Source organism: Poecilia mexicana, unplaced genomic scaffold (assembly GCF_051168715.1).
Source record: "Poecilia mexicana isolate PSO_F unplaced genomic scaffold, ASM5116871v1 scaffold_1, whole genome shotgun sequence".
Classification (NCBI taxonomy): Eukaryota; Metazoa; Chordata; class Actinopteri; order Cyprinodontiformes; family Poeciliidae; genus Poecilia; species Poecilia mexicana.
The window spans coordinates 9,966,808-9,984,800 of NW_028263370.1; the positions used below are offsets into that span (position 1 = coordinate 9,966,808).

The 17,993-nt window shown below is 37.7% G+C and overlaps 3 protein-coding genes and 1 non-coding gene across 6 annotated transcripts; 1 reads left to right on the plus strand and 3 right to left on the minus strand.

Moving 5' to 3' along the window:
- Nucleotides 1–571: 571 nt before the first annotated feature.
- On the minus strand, nt 572–8,654 carry dnaja1 (DnaJ heat shock protein family (Hsp40) member A1). Its single transcript, XM_014989521.2, has 9 exons — nt 8,564–8,654; nt 6,917–7,077; nt 6,634–6,826; nt 5,262–5,366; nt 3,872–4,099; nt 3,659–3,773; nt 3,311–3,426; nt 2,973–3,073; nt 572–2,240 (listed from the first exon to the last, which is right to left on the minus strand). Exons 2-9 carry the CDS (start codon nt 7,046–7,048, stop codon nt 2,007–2,009), a joined length of 1,224 nt encoding a protein of 407 aa, XP_014845007.2. The 5' UTR covers nt 7,049–7,077; nt 8,564–8,654; the 3' UTR covers nt 572–2,006.
- aptx (aprataxin) lies at nt 8,639–11,619 on the plus strand. Of its 2 annotated transcripts, XM_014978700.2 has the most exons (7): nt 8,661–8,883; nt 9,663–9,709; nt 9,826–10,104; nt 10,220–10,279; nt 10,372–10,598; nt 10,978–11,081; nt 11,188–11,619. In XM_014978700.2, the coding sequence occupies exons 1-7, from the start codon at nt 8,754–8,756 to the stop codon at nt 11,340–11,342; spliced, it is 1,002 nt and encodes a 333-aa protein (XP_014834186.1). In that variant the 5' UTR covers nt 8,661–8,753; the 3' UTR covers nt 11,343–11,619. The 2 variants fall into 2 exon arrangements, with proteins under 2 accessions (XP_087860365.1, XP_014834186.1); XM_088004239.1 differs by lacking the exon at nt 9,663–9,709 and having other exon boundaries at nt 8,639–8,883; nt 9,943–10,104.
- An 818-nt stretch (nt 11,620–12,437) lies between these two features.
- On the minus strand, nt 12,438–12,511 carry trnai-aau (transfer RNA isoleucine (anticodon AAU)). The gene has a single exon. It is a non-coding gene; the product is annotated as a tRNA-Ile (tRNA).
- A 509-nt stretch (nt 12,512–13,020) lies between these two features.
- scpp1 (secretory calcium-binding phosphoprotein 1) lies at nt 13,021–17,510 on the minus strand. Of its 2 annotated transcripts, none has more exons than XM_014989518.2 (9): nt 17,262–17,510; nt 16,839–16,893; nt 16,544–16,588; nt 15,282–15,335; nt 15,135–15,161; nt 14,963–15,004; nt 14,159–14,200; nt 14,017–14,076; nt 13,021–13,926 (listed from the first exon to the last, which is right to left on the minus strand). In XM_014989518.2, the coding sequence occupies exons 2-9, from the start codon at nt 16,890–16,892 to the stop codon at nt 13,408–13,410; spliced, it is 843 nt and encodes a 280-aa protein (XP_014845004.2). In that variant the 5' UTR covers nt 16,893; nt 17,262–17,510; the 3' UTR covers nt 13,021–13,407. The 2 variants fall into 2 exon arrangements, with proteins under 2 accessions (XP_014845004.2, XP_014845003.2); XM_014989517.2 differs by having other exon boundaries at nt 13,021–13,929; nt 17,262–17,469.
- Between the last annotated feature and the right edge of the window lie 483 nt (nt 17,511–17,993).

The window sequence follows — 17,993 nt, forward strand, 5'->3', positions numbered from 1 at the left end:
TACCTTGGATTTAAATTAAAATTGCCAACAAATGCTCATTTCTGTCAAAAACCTTTGTGTTTTTGGGTAACATTTGTTAGCGAGAACAAGAAGTGGGCTGGTTCCCAGCATCAAGCTGCTACAAAGTTTCTTCGACTCCATAAAAGTTCCCCGTCATTCATTTTCTAGTTTGTCCTTTTAATGAGATGGCTGTAGACTAGTAAACAGTACACTTCCCTTCCCCCACCTGTTGCTAGCTTGATGAAAGGAGCCCATCACACTTTTCCTCAACAAAGAAGAAAGACTTCTTGATGGTAAAAATGTGTTGTGGAAACCCGAGGAGCAGAATCCATCACTCTTGTCCAAGATAACTCGTGATAATAAATGTACAGCAATATTTTAGTAGCAAAAAGTTGCTTTTATATCTCAACTAAAATTAATTTGATGTTACATGTTTTAATGTTTGTGCTAATATCACAATACTTTGAAATTCAAAGTCACATTGAAAATCTCACACCAGCTTGTGACCATTGTGAACTTTCGCCCAGCACTACAGCGTGACTCAAGTTTCCAGGATATCATCGCAGATCAGTTTAGTAAGACCCCAAAATGATATTTATTAACAAAACATGATCACAAACATTCTTGGTCCAAACATCGATTAAGTTAAATTAAAACTTGAGTTAACTTATCTCAGTTTTACCTTCTCAGACTTTCAGAAACAAACCTGCTTGTCAGAAGCAGATTCCTTGAAGGTGCCCGAACATAACTGTCATACAATATTCAGGGAAAAGATCATCACTTAAACTAACACTGCATAATCAAGTTACTTCAAGTTGAGTTATGATAAGGCGTTGAAAGAGACACACACACTTCAAACTCCCCCATCTTAAACCCCTTCCTAACCTCCCAAGATCTGGTCGGGTTGCACAAGAATAAGACACAATTATTAACTTCGGTACCAACATCAAAACATCAAAATATGCAACGTTCTACTTTGACTTTTCATCTCAATTCCACATGTGAAAGCAATATTTTCTTCTGATTTCAAGACCATCATGCATCTACAGAGAGGAATCTGGCACTGGTTAATCTTTCTTTGACAATGTAGGTACAACAGGCACTTTATACCCATGGGTATTTTCTTTCTTTCTTTTTTTTTAAAGAACTGTTGTAACAAATATTACCAGCATAAACATAAATTAACATTATCAGTTTATCTTGAAATTGTCCAGAAAACAGTTACTGTCAAGGAACTGGAAGGTTTGAAACATCTGCAAATAGTTTTCTTTCGTAAAATTATTTCACATAGAAAACAGTCCGATGTCCAACCCAAGACAGTAATTGAGCCCAGAAGAGGTAAAATACTAAAGTTAAATATTAGTTTGAAATATCTACAAATTAGTGGCTTGAACCTAAAACAGTACTGCCCCCTTTCTTCAAACTCACATCTTCCAGTCATATTTTTTAAGATTGTTTAGAAATGTTTTAAAATAGCCCTTTAAAGGGTAAACCAGCAAAAACGAAAAAAAAAAAAAAAAAAAAAGTATCAGGTATCAACATAAATCTGTCTAGTCCTCCATCTGAAGTTTGGGTCCTCAAAAACAATTAACAGGGTCATTAACGAGCTGTTCACAACCACAGATTAAGCAACACAACATACACAAAAAAAAAAAAAGAATGTTGGCATCGGTGTTAGTGTAAATGTAAGTAGAGTTTTTCTTTTCTTTTAAAGACACTGTGATACCAGCCCTCATGTTTAACCACAGTGCTTCACAAAAAAACAAAAAAGAAAGAAAGAAAAAAGAAGAATTGAAATATGGTCCCTTAAGGAATGAGCAGTCCAACATCGAGCCCAAAACCAATTAGTTGAAATAAAGAGTGAGCCAGGACTCTTAAGACTGAGCTAGAGGGGAATTTCAAACGAAAACAGAGTTACCGGACGAGAAAAGGTGCACAAACGTCCAACAAGGTGCATTGCATCAGAAATGGGGGATTTTGGAAAAGGCAGAGTCTCGAGCTGGGATTTAAGACGTGTGGCACTGAACGCCCCCGGTGCTGGCGTAGTCGTCCTCATCCATGTAGTAGTACTGATGTCTGTGTCTTCTTCTGCTCTCCAAGTCACAGTCCTCCAGGTCAGCGTAGATGTAGAGGTCCTCGTCCATGCTGTCCGTCTGCTCTGTGTCCATCTTTCCGGGGAGGTAGCGCTCGAGCTCCTTCAGCTTGTGCTTGGGGAGGAAATTGGCTGGTGGGAACACCACCTAGTGGACATGAGCAGAGTACTGACTCAGCTTGGCTGTATACACACACACTTTCTAGATTTGCTGTTTTGAGAACCTTTACAAAACAAAAACAAAACATTTTTCCCTTCTACATTGCAATTATGCTCTACTTTGCTCCCGTCTGTCACGTAAAATCCTGTATGACTCAAACAGGAAGTCCTGTAGGTATTTCCTCAGATGTGTCATCTTCACATGCATAAAATCCTGATTTATTCTTGTCCAGTCTATAGTGAAAAGGTGCAATGATTATGCAAACAGAGTAGTTCAAAACAGGGATATTATTAACGACTGCAACTGCTCGTCTGTGCTCAAGATCTAAGTATTGATTTACTTCACAAGTTGAGCCACTCATACCTTACCAGCGATGGTAATGCTAACTAAAGCTAGCTTAAACATTGTGGTTTGTCCCAGTTTGGTGAAGCCAATGGGTTTCTAATCCTACAGGGAGAATGAACACATGAAGCTCTGTCCAAAGATTTTAAACAAGAACAACTAAAATAGCATATTTATGTGATTAGATGATCATAACACATCTATCTACTGGCTGTGGGGAATGACTAATCATTACTGTTGTGATACTTGTGTTAGTTAAATATTAAGCCCTTTTTTTACTGCCTGATGCTCTGGAAGAGCTGTGTCAGTCTGCTGTCAAGGAGCAGAAAGGATTAGTCTGCTTCTATTGAAGTGAAAATAAAATCCTACAGGTCTTACCGAAAAGTGAATAATAAGACGTCCTTTCTCAAAAGGTCTGCGATACATAGGCATCCCCTCGTTGAGGACACACTTGGTGTCTCCAGGCTTGATTAGTTCCCCTGTAGTTGGAAACAGAAGGAGATTGGCTATAGCAAACCTGACAGGATATTCCATCAAGAGCCTTTAATAAAACTCAGAAACAATAAATAAGCTTCTGCTGCTCTACTGCAGAAGGTCAGGTGATTCACAGCTGGTTCCACATAAATCCAGTCCAGTCTTGAATACTTTACAAACTCCCAAAGGTTGATCAACTTAAACCCTTTAGAAACAACTAAATAAATTTGTCATATGTTTACCTGGACGAGACGTAATGAGGAGAGTCCTGCTGTCCAGTGTTTGAACCGGCCTCTTAAAACCACACAAAGCCTCGACCAGCTGCAACTCCATCGACATGAGCAGGTCTTCTCCTCTCCTGAGGACAGAAACAAGTTCAGCAACTGAGGTCATTTCATTTTGACGTTTCTGAGCAGCCAACACATTAAAAGACAAAATAACATGTTACTATTCCTGGGGATTAGTAAGTGTCTCACTTATGTAGTTTTCAAATTTTGTGCACGTATTATTGTATCGCCTTATAATGTAAACCTCGCTAAGCTAATCTACAATATCCAGAAAGACATGTCCGATCCTATTTTGTTTGGTACCTGGTGAAAAGTGCATGTTCCTGCTGGTCGAGGACGATTATGATATCACCTGGTTCCAGCCCTGGCTCCTGGTCCCCTTCACCATGAAAAACTATTTTCTGCCCATCTTTCATTCCTGTGAAAAACATCAGCTACAGAGTTCAATCGTCGGTCTCAGCAACTTTACAGATTTTTTATTTTTTTTTTAATATAAACAGACTCATTAAGACACACCTTTGTCAACGTGAACCTCCAGAATCTTTTTCTGTCGCATGATCTTGCGTCCTGCGCATGTTTTGCAGCGGTCCTTCTGGGTGATTCGCTGTCCTTGTCCCTGACAGTTGTGGCACACGGTGGAAACCTGCTGCACCATACCTGGGAGCAACTGATGCATGCGTACCTGCACACCCGTACCATGGCAGGACATGCACATCTGTGCAGCTCCTTTACGACTTCCACGACCTGCCATGGAGAAAAAGGGGAAAAAAATAAATAAATAAATCATCAGCACTGTGGAAAAATATAGAATATAAGCACATTTTTGACATTGGATAGGAGTGGCATTTAAATAACCATGTATTTAAATGAATTTTGTGTGAATTTAAAACAAACAAGAAACACATTTTGTCACCGGCTTAAACAGTTGTTGCCATACTAATTGAATTCAACAGCATTTTGAACCTGCTCCAACAAAGAACCTTTTAAATAATTACTTGGTTTTGACATGTTGTGCAGCTGAGCAAGCCAGTGAGTCTCTGGTACAATCCACCTGTCAAACAGTTCACTTCCATCATTCCAGAAGCACACAGAGCAGCGAGGAGCTGGACGAGGCCTCAACCTTTTCCTCAGATAACGACACTGTGTGTGTGTTTTTTAATGATTCGGCTGCTGAAAACATCCCTGCTTTTTGATGTTTTCACAGATTCTCTGCCAAAGGTAAACCTCTGAGATGTGGTGGAAACTAAAGGTCATTCTGCATCAGAGCGATGACACAACTGTAGATGAAATATGGTTATTAACCTCACACACAGGCACGCACCACATTTCATGAGCCTGTGAGTTATAAGCAGACGGAGAATCTGAAAAGGGCAGTTTGTGAAGGCGACTGTGTGAATGCTGATCGGCCGCAGCGTCAGAAAAAGGCTTTCAGCATCTAGCTTTTATGTAAAACTGGAGCTACTAAGGATTTTTCTTTTTGTTATTAAATGACAATACCTAAATGTTATTTGCTCCGCTGGGTAAGGTATGCTCATGTCATCCACTAAGAATTATAAAATGATTTCTGGTGACAACACAATGTTTGTCTTATGAGATCGGGAAAAATGTTTAAGCATTAAATCAATATTTTTGACCCCCCCAAAAAAATCTAACTTGTAATTCCTAACTTCTTTAATCTTCATAAAATAATACTTTTAATATTATAGAAAAAAGGGTTTTTTATCTTGGTTGAGAGATTTGGAGTCTTGCCATGAAAATGTTAAGTTCATACCACATGTGGAACAGTGGATGAGTTTTTGTCAATAACAATGACTGCTTTAGTTTTGACAGTAAACAAACACCATCATTCAATGAATAAAACAAACTACTTGCAAACCTCAGGACTTAAAACTGCAGAAGTGTTTACCTTCACATCTCTCACAGATGCAGTTCTTCTGTACAGAAAGTTTTCTTGTTGCGCCGTTGTAAAGATCCTCCAAGGTCACAGTGATTTGATGAACTATATTCTTTCCTGTGGTGGAATAAAACACACCACTGTTATACATTTCACAGGCTTTGGGTATATAAGATTCATAACAATAATGCACCTTAATATCTACATAAAAAGGCTTATTTTTGGGCAATAACTTGGAAAATATTTCTAGACAAAGTAGATACATCATCTAAAGATCTGTCACCAACCTTTGATTACTATCTGTTATTTGTTGGATGCAAAATTCACTTTGTTCTTCAATTTTCTAGGCTCAGTTCACTAGACTGATATCTTGTAAAAAAAAAAAAAACAACAAAAAAAAAACATCACAATTCTTAGATGATTCTGTTGAGCGAAGCTTCACAAAATATTTTATAGTGATAGAGTGTTGTATGCTGTTATCGGGGTCTCTACGCATCTTTATTATTCTAAACTTTCCAGGCTCAAATTTACAGCATTCTCAATCAATTTTCAGCCCATTTTAATTGTATAAATTTGAACATTTAGTACAGATATACAGAAGCCATTTCAAATGTTGTTTGGTTTTATGTATATAAAATGCAACCACCAAGAAAAACTCAGTGCATAAGTAAGTGGAAAGGGAAAAAAGGAGAGTAAGGAACAACTTTTCCTCATGTTTTTCCTAATTTATCTGCCAAGATTCATCCGACATCATGTTTTTCTACCAAACATCTATGAGTGAATGAATCCACTAGTGCTTCCCAGCATAGTGAAAACAGATGACTTGCGCAGCACCACCTTATTTTCATGTCAATATATCTTGAGAGGGGTTAATACCAGATGGAACACTTCAGAAAAATCTAGCTCCTGTTTCTCAACGTGAAAAAGCAGCACGTTCAAACGTCTGACAGGTTCGTCACTCGTCTTTCTTAATGTTCAGAAGGAAGAAAATATGACAGGCTTGAGAATTACTTATGAAAGCTAAAAAATAAATCCTACAAGAAACTCTTTGAAGGCAACAGTGGCACTAACCTTCCTGTTCTGTCCTCTAGTGGCAAATGTTATGAACTACATTACATAAGAATCCTATTGTTTGCCCACTTCTGCATACTTCCACTGTTGCATATCAGCACCAACCACCTTTATCTGGCAGATACATTGACATTTTTATTTGTACTGCTCATTACTATAACTTTTTTTTTTTTTTTACATTTTATATAATTATGATACAATATTTTCCTTTCTCTTAATAGAAATTCTGATTTATATTATTTAGAAACACTACGCAGCATTCATTTCATGTCTTCAGGAGCCACTGTGAGCTTTTACAAACATTTGCTCTCACCTTTTCGTTCTCTGTGCATTCGACTACCTCCACCAAAAAATAGGTCAAAGATATCCATGGGAGACGTGAAACCGCCGCCACCACTGCCGCCGCCTGTTCCTCCTTCTTTTATAGCCTTTTCACCTCCACGGTCATACACCTCTCTCTTCTTGGCATCTGACAGAACCTCGTATGCCTGCGAGATCTGTTTGAACTTCAGGGTAAAAAATAAATAAAAAAAGATCAAGATTAGAAAACCGCCACAGCTTCTGTGGTTATTTGTAGCAATATCAAGGGGACAAACCTTTTCCCCTTCAGTAGGGTTTTTGTCAGGGTGATATTTCAAGGCTAATTTGCGATAGGCTTTTTTAAGTTCATCGGGAGTTGCATTGGGTTTCACACCAAGTGTGTCATAAAAGCCTGTTTCTTTCACCATCGTTGCCTCTGTCAGATGATCTTAAGAAACTGAAAGAAAGAAAAAGAAAAAGAAGTGTCTGAACCATATCTTAACATACCCAATGAAACTAACTTTGCCAAAAATATATATATTTTGTCTGTCAGTGCACAGCAACATCACAATAAAAGTTTTAAGAACATTTCAAATGACAATTTCTGCAAAAATTTTATTCTTGTCGCCAAAATTGAGTGTTTCTCTTCAGAACCTGACAAATTCAACTCTTCCAGCTCAGACAAAATACCCACATGCGACAGGCAATCCAGCACAAAGGGCACCTCGTCCCGTTCCAAGTGTTTTAAATGCTAGTAAACTCCACAGGGAGTGAAACAATGTGGGGCTTTTTTTTTGGACACAACTTGCTATGAACATTTGAACTCTTGTCAGAAACTTCAACTGTTGTGTGAAATAACCAAGTTTAAGCCTTAAAACACATGCTTTCCCCCCCTTTTATGCCAGTAGCTAAATCTCATAAGAGTACCGTTACACTGACACAAAACTGTTACCCTCAACAATCTCCTTAAAATTTGTTTTATTTATGTTACACTTTTAAGTCGATGTTGTGAACCATCATATTATATGAATTAATAGTTAATAGGTATTGGTTACTTGAAAAGCCATAGCCAAATGACAACATACTGAAGAAAAGCAACTTGTTTTACCTGACAGAATTTTCTCTGCCACTTCAGTAAATGAGGGAGAAAAAAAACATACTTTATGGTAAGGAATGTGAAAGCTTAGGCTAAATAAAAGGACAGTTATTATGCACCTAAAAATCAAAACATTTATGTAAGTTTGTAGAAAAATCATGTAGCAGTACATAAGAAAGTTAGAAATTAAGCCTTTTCTTGGTAATGTTTCAGGGAATTTTAGCCTTAAAATGCCGTAACTTAACGTTTGCATACTTGAAGTCCTCCTTAGGTTTTTTATTTTATTTTACAACACAACGCAAATAATCTCAACAACAAATTGATTTCCTTTTTTGTATTTTGGCAAGCGTTTGTTTATGACAGAATTCATTCATGAATGATTTGGTAGTTATTGGTCGTTGTATTCATAAACCAACAAACGTCACACGTTTCGCGTTAAGCGATTTTTACCACACTGGTCTCTAGTCGTTAGGTTGAATATGGGTGCCAATTAAGGCTTAAGTTTCGATTCATAATAACAACATTGGTGAAACTAGTTTTGAGTATTTCCTAGATATAATACAGCTGGATTTTTTTAGAAGGATTCCTGGGCAATTACAATTGTTTTTTTTCTTTACGATTGTATAAGACTTAATGTGCCTGAATATTACCTTCCACACAATCGCAGGTTAAACCGCTGGTTGGATCGGCACATAAACTGAAACTGATGAGGCCCTTCGTAGCTAATTTAGCTACTTGACCAGGTCAAATCTAAACTGCTAGGTAGGATGACCCTCTGGCCTTTGGCCAAGCTAAGCACAGCTGACAGTGACAGAAATAAAACGTGTGATAATAACTGTTTTCCAACCTTAAATGAAGACAACAAGCAGCAGCCCCACAGAAAGCCTTTCTTCCAGAATCTTCTGACCCGCGTGCCAAGCGAAAACACACCAGCCCCGTTCACGTTATAATCTCGCGAGACGTTTGTCCAGTCATCACCAAGCGGGGACTGCAACGGATATCTTGCTAATGGTAAAAAAGATTTTAAAAATTATAAAATGCCTATTTGCTGGCTTGTCAGTGAAGAGGGTACCCATAAACCAATCCAGTTACCTCATTTACGTGCGGTTGTTGTTGGGCGAGGTCCAGAAACGACAATTAAAGACAAGAAATGCTCTCGGCAGCAAGGTACCCAACATCAGTTTGTATGCTAACATGAGTATGCTAACCTAATCTAATACATACTGCTTTTTTACATTACTTTTAGAATGCTACTTACTCGATGAAATGATAAAAATGTTGGTGTTGCTATATTTAGTATAATAAAAAGTTGTGCAAAACTAGTAACAGTCACTGCCAGGTTCTTGGGTCAGTAATAAAATCCTATAACAGCATAGTGGGCAACAGGCAAATGGATGGTGGTGGAAATATTTTTAAGAAAATGTTGTTTCTTTTATTTATGTCTATTGGCTCTCATGCATTTCACATGTTAAGGTGAAAAGACCTAAAAAGGTCCTCCCTAAACAGGGAGGACCTGTTTAGGTCCTCCCTGTTTAGGTCCTCCCTGTCCTACCCTAACCCCACACAGGGAGGACCTTTTTACTCCCACCTTATTAGGGTAGTATTGCTGTATTTATATTTTGGTTCTATCAAGAGTCATAATCTCTAATAACTTTAAACAACTTTTTGCTGGAGTTGGAGTCACATAACTATATTTCATTAAAGTGGACTGGAATTGGATTAGACATAATCTCCCAACAATTATCCACTGTCAAGGTGGGTTTTAAATGTTCTGTAGAAAATGGCTCCTTTGTATATTTTTCAAGTCAAGTAGAAAAAGTACAAAATGTGAATGGGGAAAATGACCAGCACCTATATTATGTTTTGTGAAGGTATAGTGATAATAATGTAAAAACACTTTCTCTATTTGAGCTTTGCCTAAATGACCGCTATCCCTTCCTTCCCAGTTGAACTGAAAGCTGAGTGCAACAAAGGTTATGTCAAAGTTAAGCAGGTAAGACTGCAAAATTTTGATTAATCACTTTTGCTGAAACATTTTTTGGATTAAAATTTCTTTACTGCTTATGAACTAATTCTGACTTTCATGACTTTGTTTTTTCTTTTTTAAAGCTGGGCTTAAACCCCACCTCAGTAGACTGTGTGGTGGTGGGGAAAGGCAATGAGGTCAGAATAAAACCTGGACAGAAGCTCCATGTTGTCAATCAACTTTACCCGTACACCATACAGTTCAAAGAAGATCTCACTGGGCACCACAGCAGCATCAAAAGTCCAAGAGAGCAAACATCGGAGAACAGTGACAGCCAGAAAAATGTTCAAACTCTAAAAGCTCCAAAACAGAAAACAAATGGCTCTCCATCAGTGTGTCATGGAGAAAACACACAAAAAAGTGTGAGGAAAAATATGTTCCTGTGCTTAAGATGCTTGTTTTATTATTATTTTGATTGTGTTGCAGTCTGCTGAACATCTAACAATTTGAAAAATGTTGATTCCTCATCTGTTGTAGGAAAATGTCGGACATTGGAGCCAAGGTCTGAAGACTTCAATGCAAGATCCTCAGATGCAGGTCGGTGCCTTACAAAAATGATGTGAAACCTCTGTCATGCTCTCCCCACAGCCTAATTTGTACACTGATGTGAACCTTTTTCTACTTTTCAGGTTTACAAGGATGATAAGGTTGTTGTGATTACAGACAAATACCCCAAAGCTCGCTACCACTGGTTAGTCCTTCCATGGCAGTCGATTCCCAGCCTGAAGGCTTTACGTGGAGAGCACTGTGATCTTCTGAGACACATGCAGCAGGTTGCTGACCGCATGATCCAGCAATGCCCAGATGCCAGCACACTGCGGTTCCGGTCAGGTTACCACGCTATCCCAAGTATGAGGTAAGGCAAAGGCTGTTTTATTACTGCTGTTACCTGGCTGGCAATGTGACTGTTGTTAGTAAAAACCTGAACAGCTAATGACTGTTTTTTTTTTTTCAGTCATTAGCTGTTAACTTACATGATATTGGCTTCATATTTTCAAATAAACTTGTAACATCTATTGGAATACAGCATGTCTCTCCGCCTTTACAAACAGTGTTCTGTTTCTACACTTGCATTTTTTAAAATCTTTTAATGTCTTTTTAGTTTATTATATCAAGAAAATATATATATTTCATGTTGGTCATGAAAAGACCAACATGTTCATGTTCACAAAAGATATTTATGTTAATGCCTGATCTGATCGCACAGATAAAGAAATACTTATTTACTTTTACAGTCACATCCACCTCCATGTAATCAGCCAGGACTTTGACTCTCCCTGCTTGAAGAACAAGAAGCACTGGAACTCTTTTACAACAGAATACTTCATCGATTCTGATGGTGGGAATACATTTATGTCTGTTACCATTTTCTGCGTATTTCACTGTATTTAATAGCATAACTACAGTATTTCAAAGAATGCGTAATCTGTTTTTTTCCCCAACAGATGTTATTCAGATGCTTGAAGCAAGTGGAAAAGTCACTGTTAAAGAAGGTTCCAGTGAATTGTTGAAACTACCTCTCCGCTGCCATGTGTGCCACAAAGAGCTTCCTACAATACCTTCTCTGAAGGAACACTTGAAATCTCACTTTCCCAGATAATTATGTGACCTTAACAGAGATGTAAACACGTTTAATGGTGTTTAGCATATTTTTCTAAAATGTTGTTTTGCGTTAAGTGTTGTAATTATGCAAGTTGAAAACTTGTCACTTGTTTTGTACATTTTTGAAAATGTCAACGTCGATATGCTTATCCAGAGTGCATTTGTCAGTCCTAAGTCAAATGTTGATCCACTCTAACTTTATATTTGTTTGTACACTTCAATTTCAAATAGGTTTAGTTCCTCATTCTGATGCAATAAATGTTTTCTAGAAACTATACACTTTTCTTCAACTCCCTTATTATATTCTGAAAGAAAACAATTTTATGCCATACTTAAGTTCTGACCATTTAAAATGGTTTAGGTACATAGTTAACTTGCTGTTTTTCACTGAAAATCTAAAAAAGTATATGCTGTGCTTTTAAAAATTACATTTAATATCAGATAATTATAGAACTATTAAGAGGTGCTTTATTAATATTCAGAATGTATGCAAATGCATACACATTCAGTACAATTTGGCCTTACTTCACTTATTTACTTTACAGCCATCACAAAAATTGAGTGATTTCCAATTTGACTACTTACTCACCAAGTTTAATCCAATAGGATAATTTAGCCTTAACTGTAAGTAATGATCACATACTGGAGCTTTATTCTTCTTACTATTATGATAACTAATGATTCTATCTTTATGTGCTTAATCCTGTTTTGGAGGTGCTGTGGACTGAAGTGGGTTTTTAACCCCAGACGACTACTTGATTGGAGAGTGAACAGAACTTTACTAAAGAATATAACTGAATTAAGAAGTCAAAATAACACTATCCCTAAACTCGCATTTACATACATAATTCTTGAAATATTCTAAACTTAGGATCTAGTTGAGCAAGACAGCTACATTCCCGTTTCAAAGAGAAACAGAATAAACGTGCCATTGTCGCCCTCTAGTGGTAATATTTCCAAACAGCAGTTTCAGGGAAAAATGGTACAGACCGTAGCCAGAAGTTTCTGAAGTTTCTTTGACCATTCCGTCACTCTGTGAATTCAACATGAATGAAAATGAGAAGATGCATTTTAAAAAAGGAAAAGTTGTGGCTGGCCCGTACGGGGATCGAACCCGCGACCTTGGCGTTATTAGCACCACGCTCTAACCAACTGAGCTAACCGGCCATGTGTCGTGATCCTCAAATATATATTTAAGTAGCTTAATGCCGTGGGATTTCGTTGAAGTTGGTACAGAGAGAGATGATACGAGATACAGCTGGTAGGAAACCTTTTAGGCTGCAACAGATATGGGGCTGGGCTGAAGGGTCACCTTCCAGCTGGACTACAGCTCTAAACACACCTGAAACTAACTTCACTGCGGTGGAGCTAAGTGCAAATGGATGTCACACTTTTCAGATTGTCTTTAAGACAAATTAAAGAGACATACCCAGATTCTCATTTCATTTTACTTCAAAATGATCCATTGATATGTGTTGCCCAGTGACATATATTTTAAGTCAGATAAATTGAAGTTTGTGGCTATTGTAAAAATATTCAAGGGATATCAAAACCTTTGCAATGACCTGTAGATTAGTCTTTTTATGCGGCTACATGAAAGCTTTATCACAAAGCTTAGCACACAGTTTTCTCTTAGCAGCCATTGTTTTGCATGTAAATAAGTGAAAACAATACAGTATGTTCCTAAAGAATTTATTAGACAAAAACATTGTAGCATATTTTCTGAATTTCTTGACTAATGGACAAAAAAGATCTCTATTTCAATAAATGCAAGATCCTGTGTACTGATACATCGTCTCTGTGTAAGTGTAATAGAGTGCAGGTCTAATTGCCAGCACAACAGTGCTGAATACAATGGTTATATTCATTCTATTTCTCACATGTTATCAAAGCAAAGTATATGTGTAGGTTATATTACCACAGTATTTTTATTTTTATTTTTTTACACTTAGTGAATCAGGTCGCATTATAGCAGAATCAATGTTCAGAGTTGAACATTCATTAGTCTTTAAGCTGGTCATTAAATAAAACTCTGATATGACAAACACAGAGGTTGCATTTCATCATCTTCTGAGCCTCAGTTCCCTCTCATCCTCGTCCGGCACCAGCAGGTGCTCACCTGGCGAATGAGCATCATCTCCTATACTCTGCAGAAAGTACTCCTCACTTTCACAGCTCTGCGTACTATTCACACAGTTTTTGGCCCTGACTTGTTCCAGCTCGGCGCTGTCACTGGCGTTGCTGTCTTCCGTGCTCTTGCTGGCAGTGCTGCTGTCGTTGCTGTCGCTTGTCTCCTGGCTCTCCTGGCTTTCACTGCTGCTGCTGCTGTCAGTGCTGTCGCTCGCAGCAGCTGAAACATCGCTGCTGTCACTGGCGTCTGTGCTGTCGCTGGTGGTGTCGCTGCCGTCGGTGGACTGTCCCAGCAGAGGTTGCTTGGTGCGGATCTGAACTTTCTTGGTGTGAGTTGGCCGTTTACCGCTCAGCTCATTGTCCAGGAGACCTGGGTGACCTGTGACCTCTGTGCTCGTGTTGTCTTCTCCACTCGCTCCTTCGATGATACTTGGGAACACTCTCACCCAACTCTGCTGCAGGGTTTAAAGGAAGCCCAGGTTTACATCGGTGCAATTATGGTTTAGTTTAAAATCAAGAACATAAAATATGTTTCCTACAACCTTCCGAACATTCTCCTCGCTGCCCATGCTGTTGTCTTTGGTTTCAGCCATGGAGTCCATCTGAGCAGAGATTATGAAATGTATGAGTCATTGACAGCTATGGAGAAGATTTAGTGAGCGACCATTTTTCTTTGTCCCTTACCCCGTCGCTCTCATCTGACTGACTGTCGCTCTCCTCTGACGTCTGTTTTTGAAGACACAGTTTTAGGCAGTCAGCACAAAGTTTTATAGCAATGCAGCAAAACTGACATCATATTTGTGTTTCATTTAGACTACAATATTTCATTGTGTTTCTATGAATCGCAGTGTCTTGCAAAAGTATTCCTTGAACTTCTTTATATTTTGTTACATTCAAAAAACTTCAATGTATTTTTTTTGGCTTTGATGTGATAGATTAACATAAACTAGGACATAATTATCCAATGGAAGAAAAATTATGGAAAGAGTTATTGCCATTCTCCTCCATTGTCCCCTAGCTTTTCATACCCCAAAATAAAATTTTGTGCAACCAAACTGCCTTCATTATGCACTTAAACAGTAAGTAGCGCAGACCAGTGAGTAACTTACTCTCAGAGCTGTTTTGTGAAGGCTGTGGGTGTTGGTTAGCAAACTGTATTATGCATGACAAGGAGCACACCGATAAATGAGGAATAAAGTTATGGAGAAGTTTAAAGTTGTGTGGTTCAAAAGAAACACACACAATAATGCCCTGCTTTTTATTTGTCTGTCACATCAAATCAGAAAAAAGAAAGAAAGAAAAAAACCCTGACAAAATGTACGTTGTTTGAAATCTTTTGCGAGATTCTTTATATAGTTTCATTTGTTGTTTCTCTGGCTCATTTACCAAGATTTGAGGTATGCACTTTTCTTTTAACTCTAAATGTATGAAACATAAACAACGTCGAGGAAATGGATGACAGTGAATATGAATGATTGACCAACACACCTTGTCTTCTGAAGTGGATTCTACTGATTCAGATTCTGAACTCTGTTGACAAATAAAAGGACACATTTATAGCACATCATTTCAAAAATGTTTTAGAGTTATGTGGCATCAATTATCCAAAATATACTTTCTTCATGGATCAAGCTCATTTCTGAATTTCAAAATGTCTCACCTGGTTGGAGGTGTTTTCCTCAGAGCTCTGTATCCCAAAGAGCAAAAACAAACATCCATATTTAACTAAAATGTGAGAATGTTTTTTTGTGAACTTATACAAGTATATAAAATACATATATATATATATATATATATATATATTTACCTGAAGCTCTGATGTGTTATTTTCAGAAGATTCTAAAACTGACAAACTTTCAGTCTGGAAAAGAAAAAAAAAGAGGAAGAAACCTATATGAGCACACACCCCAGTAGTTTTAATTAGATCTAATTACACATCATGACTGCAATATCAACAACCAAAACATTCATTAAAAACCTCCTTCTTGACAAGCTCAGGCTCAGGCAGAGCTATTGCTGCATAAATGCGTGGAGACAGATATGTATCCTTGTAAACAATATAATGTCAGCAGTGGGAATTGTCTTGAGGTCTGTACCACACCTATTGTTAGGCTTCCCGCTGACTCCGTCAAAGAAGCATCTTTATGCCCATTAAGATAAGTTGTTCACAGCACCGTTAACACACAATTCTGGTTAAATGTGTGCATGGAAAAGTATTCCTGCTTCAGGATGCTTTTTCAGGCATGAAGAGGGTTCTCAAAAGTGGAAAAAGTATTTTTAGTATCACCCTGGATTTTGTGGGTGGAGCTTATTGACCAGAGGGTGCTGAGTATATTCAAGGTCTAATTTTGCAGCATTATATTTTCAGTCATCCCAAACTCATTTACCCTCATTTGAATAATTGGAAACTCAAGATGTCAGATATTTCAGGACTTTATGTAAGCTACATATATTTACAAAGGAAACATTTTTAATTACTGCCCAATCTTACATATTTTTATCTTAGGTTTCTGTAAATACGAGTCAGTTGCCTCTTTTATTGATGAATGCCACCCGAAGGTGTTAAATTCATCAGTGTAAAATTCATGCCATTATTTCCTAAAGGATGTTCTTCAGAAAACATCCTTTATATCTCACACACTCAGAAGTCTGAATCAGCGCAACTCGGTTAAAACCTGAGTTTAATATTGGAGTATATAGAGTTTTCTATCTCTTTTATGAGCTGCCTCTCTTGATGCAGAGAGTGATTCTGATGATTCCCCTCAGTTTACTGACGGAGCATGAATAAAGGGTTTTAGCCTTTTTTTAAAGCAAAGATTAACTGGTATTATTGCTGCTTTTCTTGCATTTAATAAGCTATAGATAAAGTTTTATTATTTTTACATCAGGAGCCACTTTGCCCCTCAGCACAGTTGCTCCTAAATAGCAACTGTGCAAGCAGCTACTTAGGAGGAACGATTCCAACTGCATTAACATTTACATTTAGTAGTAAAAACAGTCAAGCACCTCTGGGGAGGTTGAGGGTTCAGGGTAATTAAGTTCAGGGAGAAGGGTGGAAATATTACTTACAGAGTTTGATTCAGACTCAGTTGATACCAAAATGTTGTGTAAAATCTGTAAAAGAAAAAACAAACAAAAAAAACAAAAAAAAAACAAAGAGGGACATTATCATACACTTGGGCATTCAGAAGGTTCCTGTTTTTTTCACTTAGTTGATATCTCAGAATATCTCGTCTCTCTTTTTTCACTTTTTTTGACACGATATATAATATATATTTTTTTTAAAAACTGAAAGCAAATCACTAAGTTGATAAATGTTGGCCTGTTTCAAGAGTTTAAACTTTTTAATGAGCTTCATACTTACTGGGTTAGCAAAAGCTGCTCCAATAAGGCAACATGTTATAATGATAAGCTTCATTCTGCAACAGAAGAACACAAAGGTTACAGTAATAAGTCAGTGTTTATCCCTATCACCAATTCCTCCTCGGTTCACCAAGGAAGCCATTCCTGCATGCTCTGTTGAGCTAAAAAGATAGATTCAGTTCCAATCCATTGCATTTTAATTTACTGGCAAGCCTTAACATAGCAAGTAAGAAATAATAAACTAATATCTTGAATCTGCAAATCTAAATGTGAGCTCAGCAGCACTGACTTCAAAACATGTTTGAGACAGAACCAAGTCTGACTAAGAAACAAGTGCAGAGATATCAGAAATGACCAGAAATCAAAAGAAAGCACAAAGTGAAAAATAATGCCAGTAAATTGAAGATCAATTAAATTTTTATACCTCAGATTCAGTCTGTGTAGGAGAGTTCAGCAGCGATTCAGGTATAACAAAGACGACGGCACTAAGTAAAATCCAATGCCTGTTCAGAGCTCCGTACCAAAGTTGGTAGTTGATGCACGATGTATGGAAATGCTACAACACCCCAAAACACCACCGTATATATGAATCCTCAATTGGGCTGATTGCATCACTTCCTTCCGGGTCTCTCTCTCTCTCTCTCTCTCTCTCTCTCTCTCTCTCTCTCTGTGTGTGTGTGTGTGTGTAGCAGACACACGAAGGTGTATTTGTTCCAGAAAATGAGCTCAAAACAAACTCAGACTGGCATGATGATGATGATGATGATTGCAGAGTGAAACACACATTCACTCTCATAAATTTCCTCCGCCCCCTCTCATGTCTAAAGAGAAATGTAATTTAGCCTACCAAACCATAGGTTTGTGGTCTGCAGGAAAAACAAACTCACCCACTGAGAGAGAAAGCGGGACAAGCAGCTCAGTGCAGCAAATGCTTGTTTCCGGTGAATTTTCCAGCTGAAGTTTTGATTATTTTGGCATAATAAATCACAAGGTAGAGGAAAAGCGCAGGCTACAAGTAGCTAGCTGGATAATTCACAAGAAAAGCACCATTTTTGTGTTTTCTTTATTGATTGTATCAGTGAACAAAATTATGAGGAGGATTAAAGCCTTGCCAGAAGTCAGGCACTTTGTTAGGACTAAAATATATAACCAGTAC

Coding starts and splice junctions, on each gene's coding strand:
- aptx (XM_014978700.2), top strand. CDS start 8,754: ATGCCTATTTGCTGGCTTGTCAGTGAAGAGGGTACCCATAAACCAATC. Junction 8,884..9,662: donor GAAATGCTCTCGGCAGCAAG/GTACCCAACATC, acceptor CTTCCTTCCCAG/TTGAACTGAAAGCTGAGTGC. Junction 9,710..9,825: donor GTTATGTCAAAGTTAAGCAG/GTAAGACTGCAA, acceptor TCTTTTTTAAAG/CTGGGCTTAAACCCCACCTC.
- scpp1 (XM_014989517.2), bottom strand. CDS start 16,892: ATGAAGCTTATCATTATAACATGTTGCCTTATTGGAGCAGCTTTTGCT. Junction 15,336..16,543: donor CTGAGTCTGAATCAAACTCT/GTAAGTAATATT, acceptor TTTCTTTTCCAG/ACTGAAAGTTTGTCAGTTTT. Junction 14,077..14,158: donor AGTCAGATGAGAGCGACGGG/GTAAGGGACAAA, acceptor ATCTCTGCTCAG/ATGGACTCCATGGCTGAAAC.
- dnaja1 (XM_014989521.2), bottom strand. CDS start 7,048: ATGGTGAAAGAAACAGGCTTTTATGACACACTTGGTGTGAAACCCAAT. Junction 6,827..6,916: donor ACCCTACTGAAGGGGAAAAG/GTTTGTCCCCTT, acceptor TTTACCCTGAAG/TTCAAACAGATCTCGCAGGC. Junction 3,774..3,871: donor GGAGGTTCACGTTGACAAAG/GTGTGTCTTAAT, acceptor TGTTTTTCACAG/GAATGAAAGATGGGCAGAAA.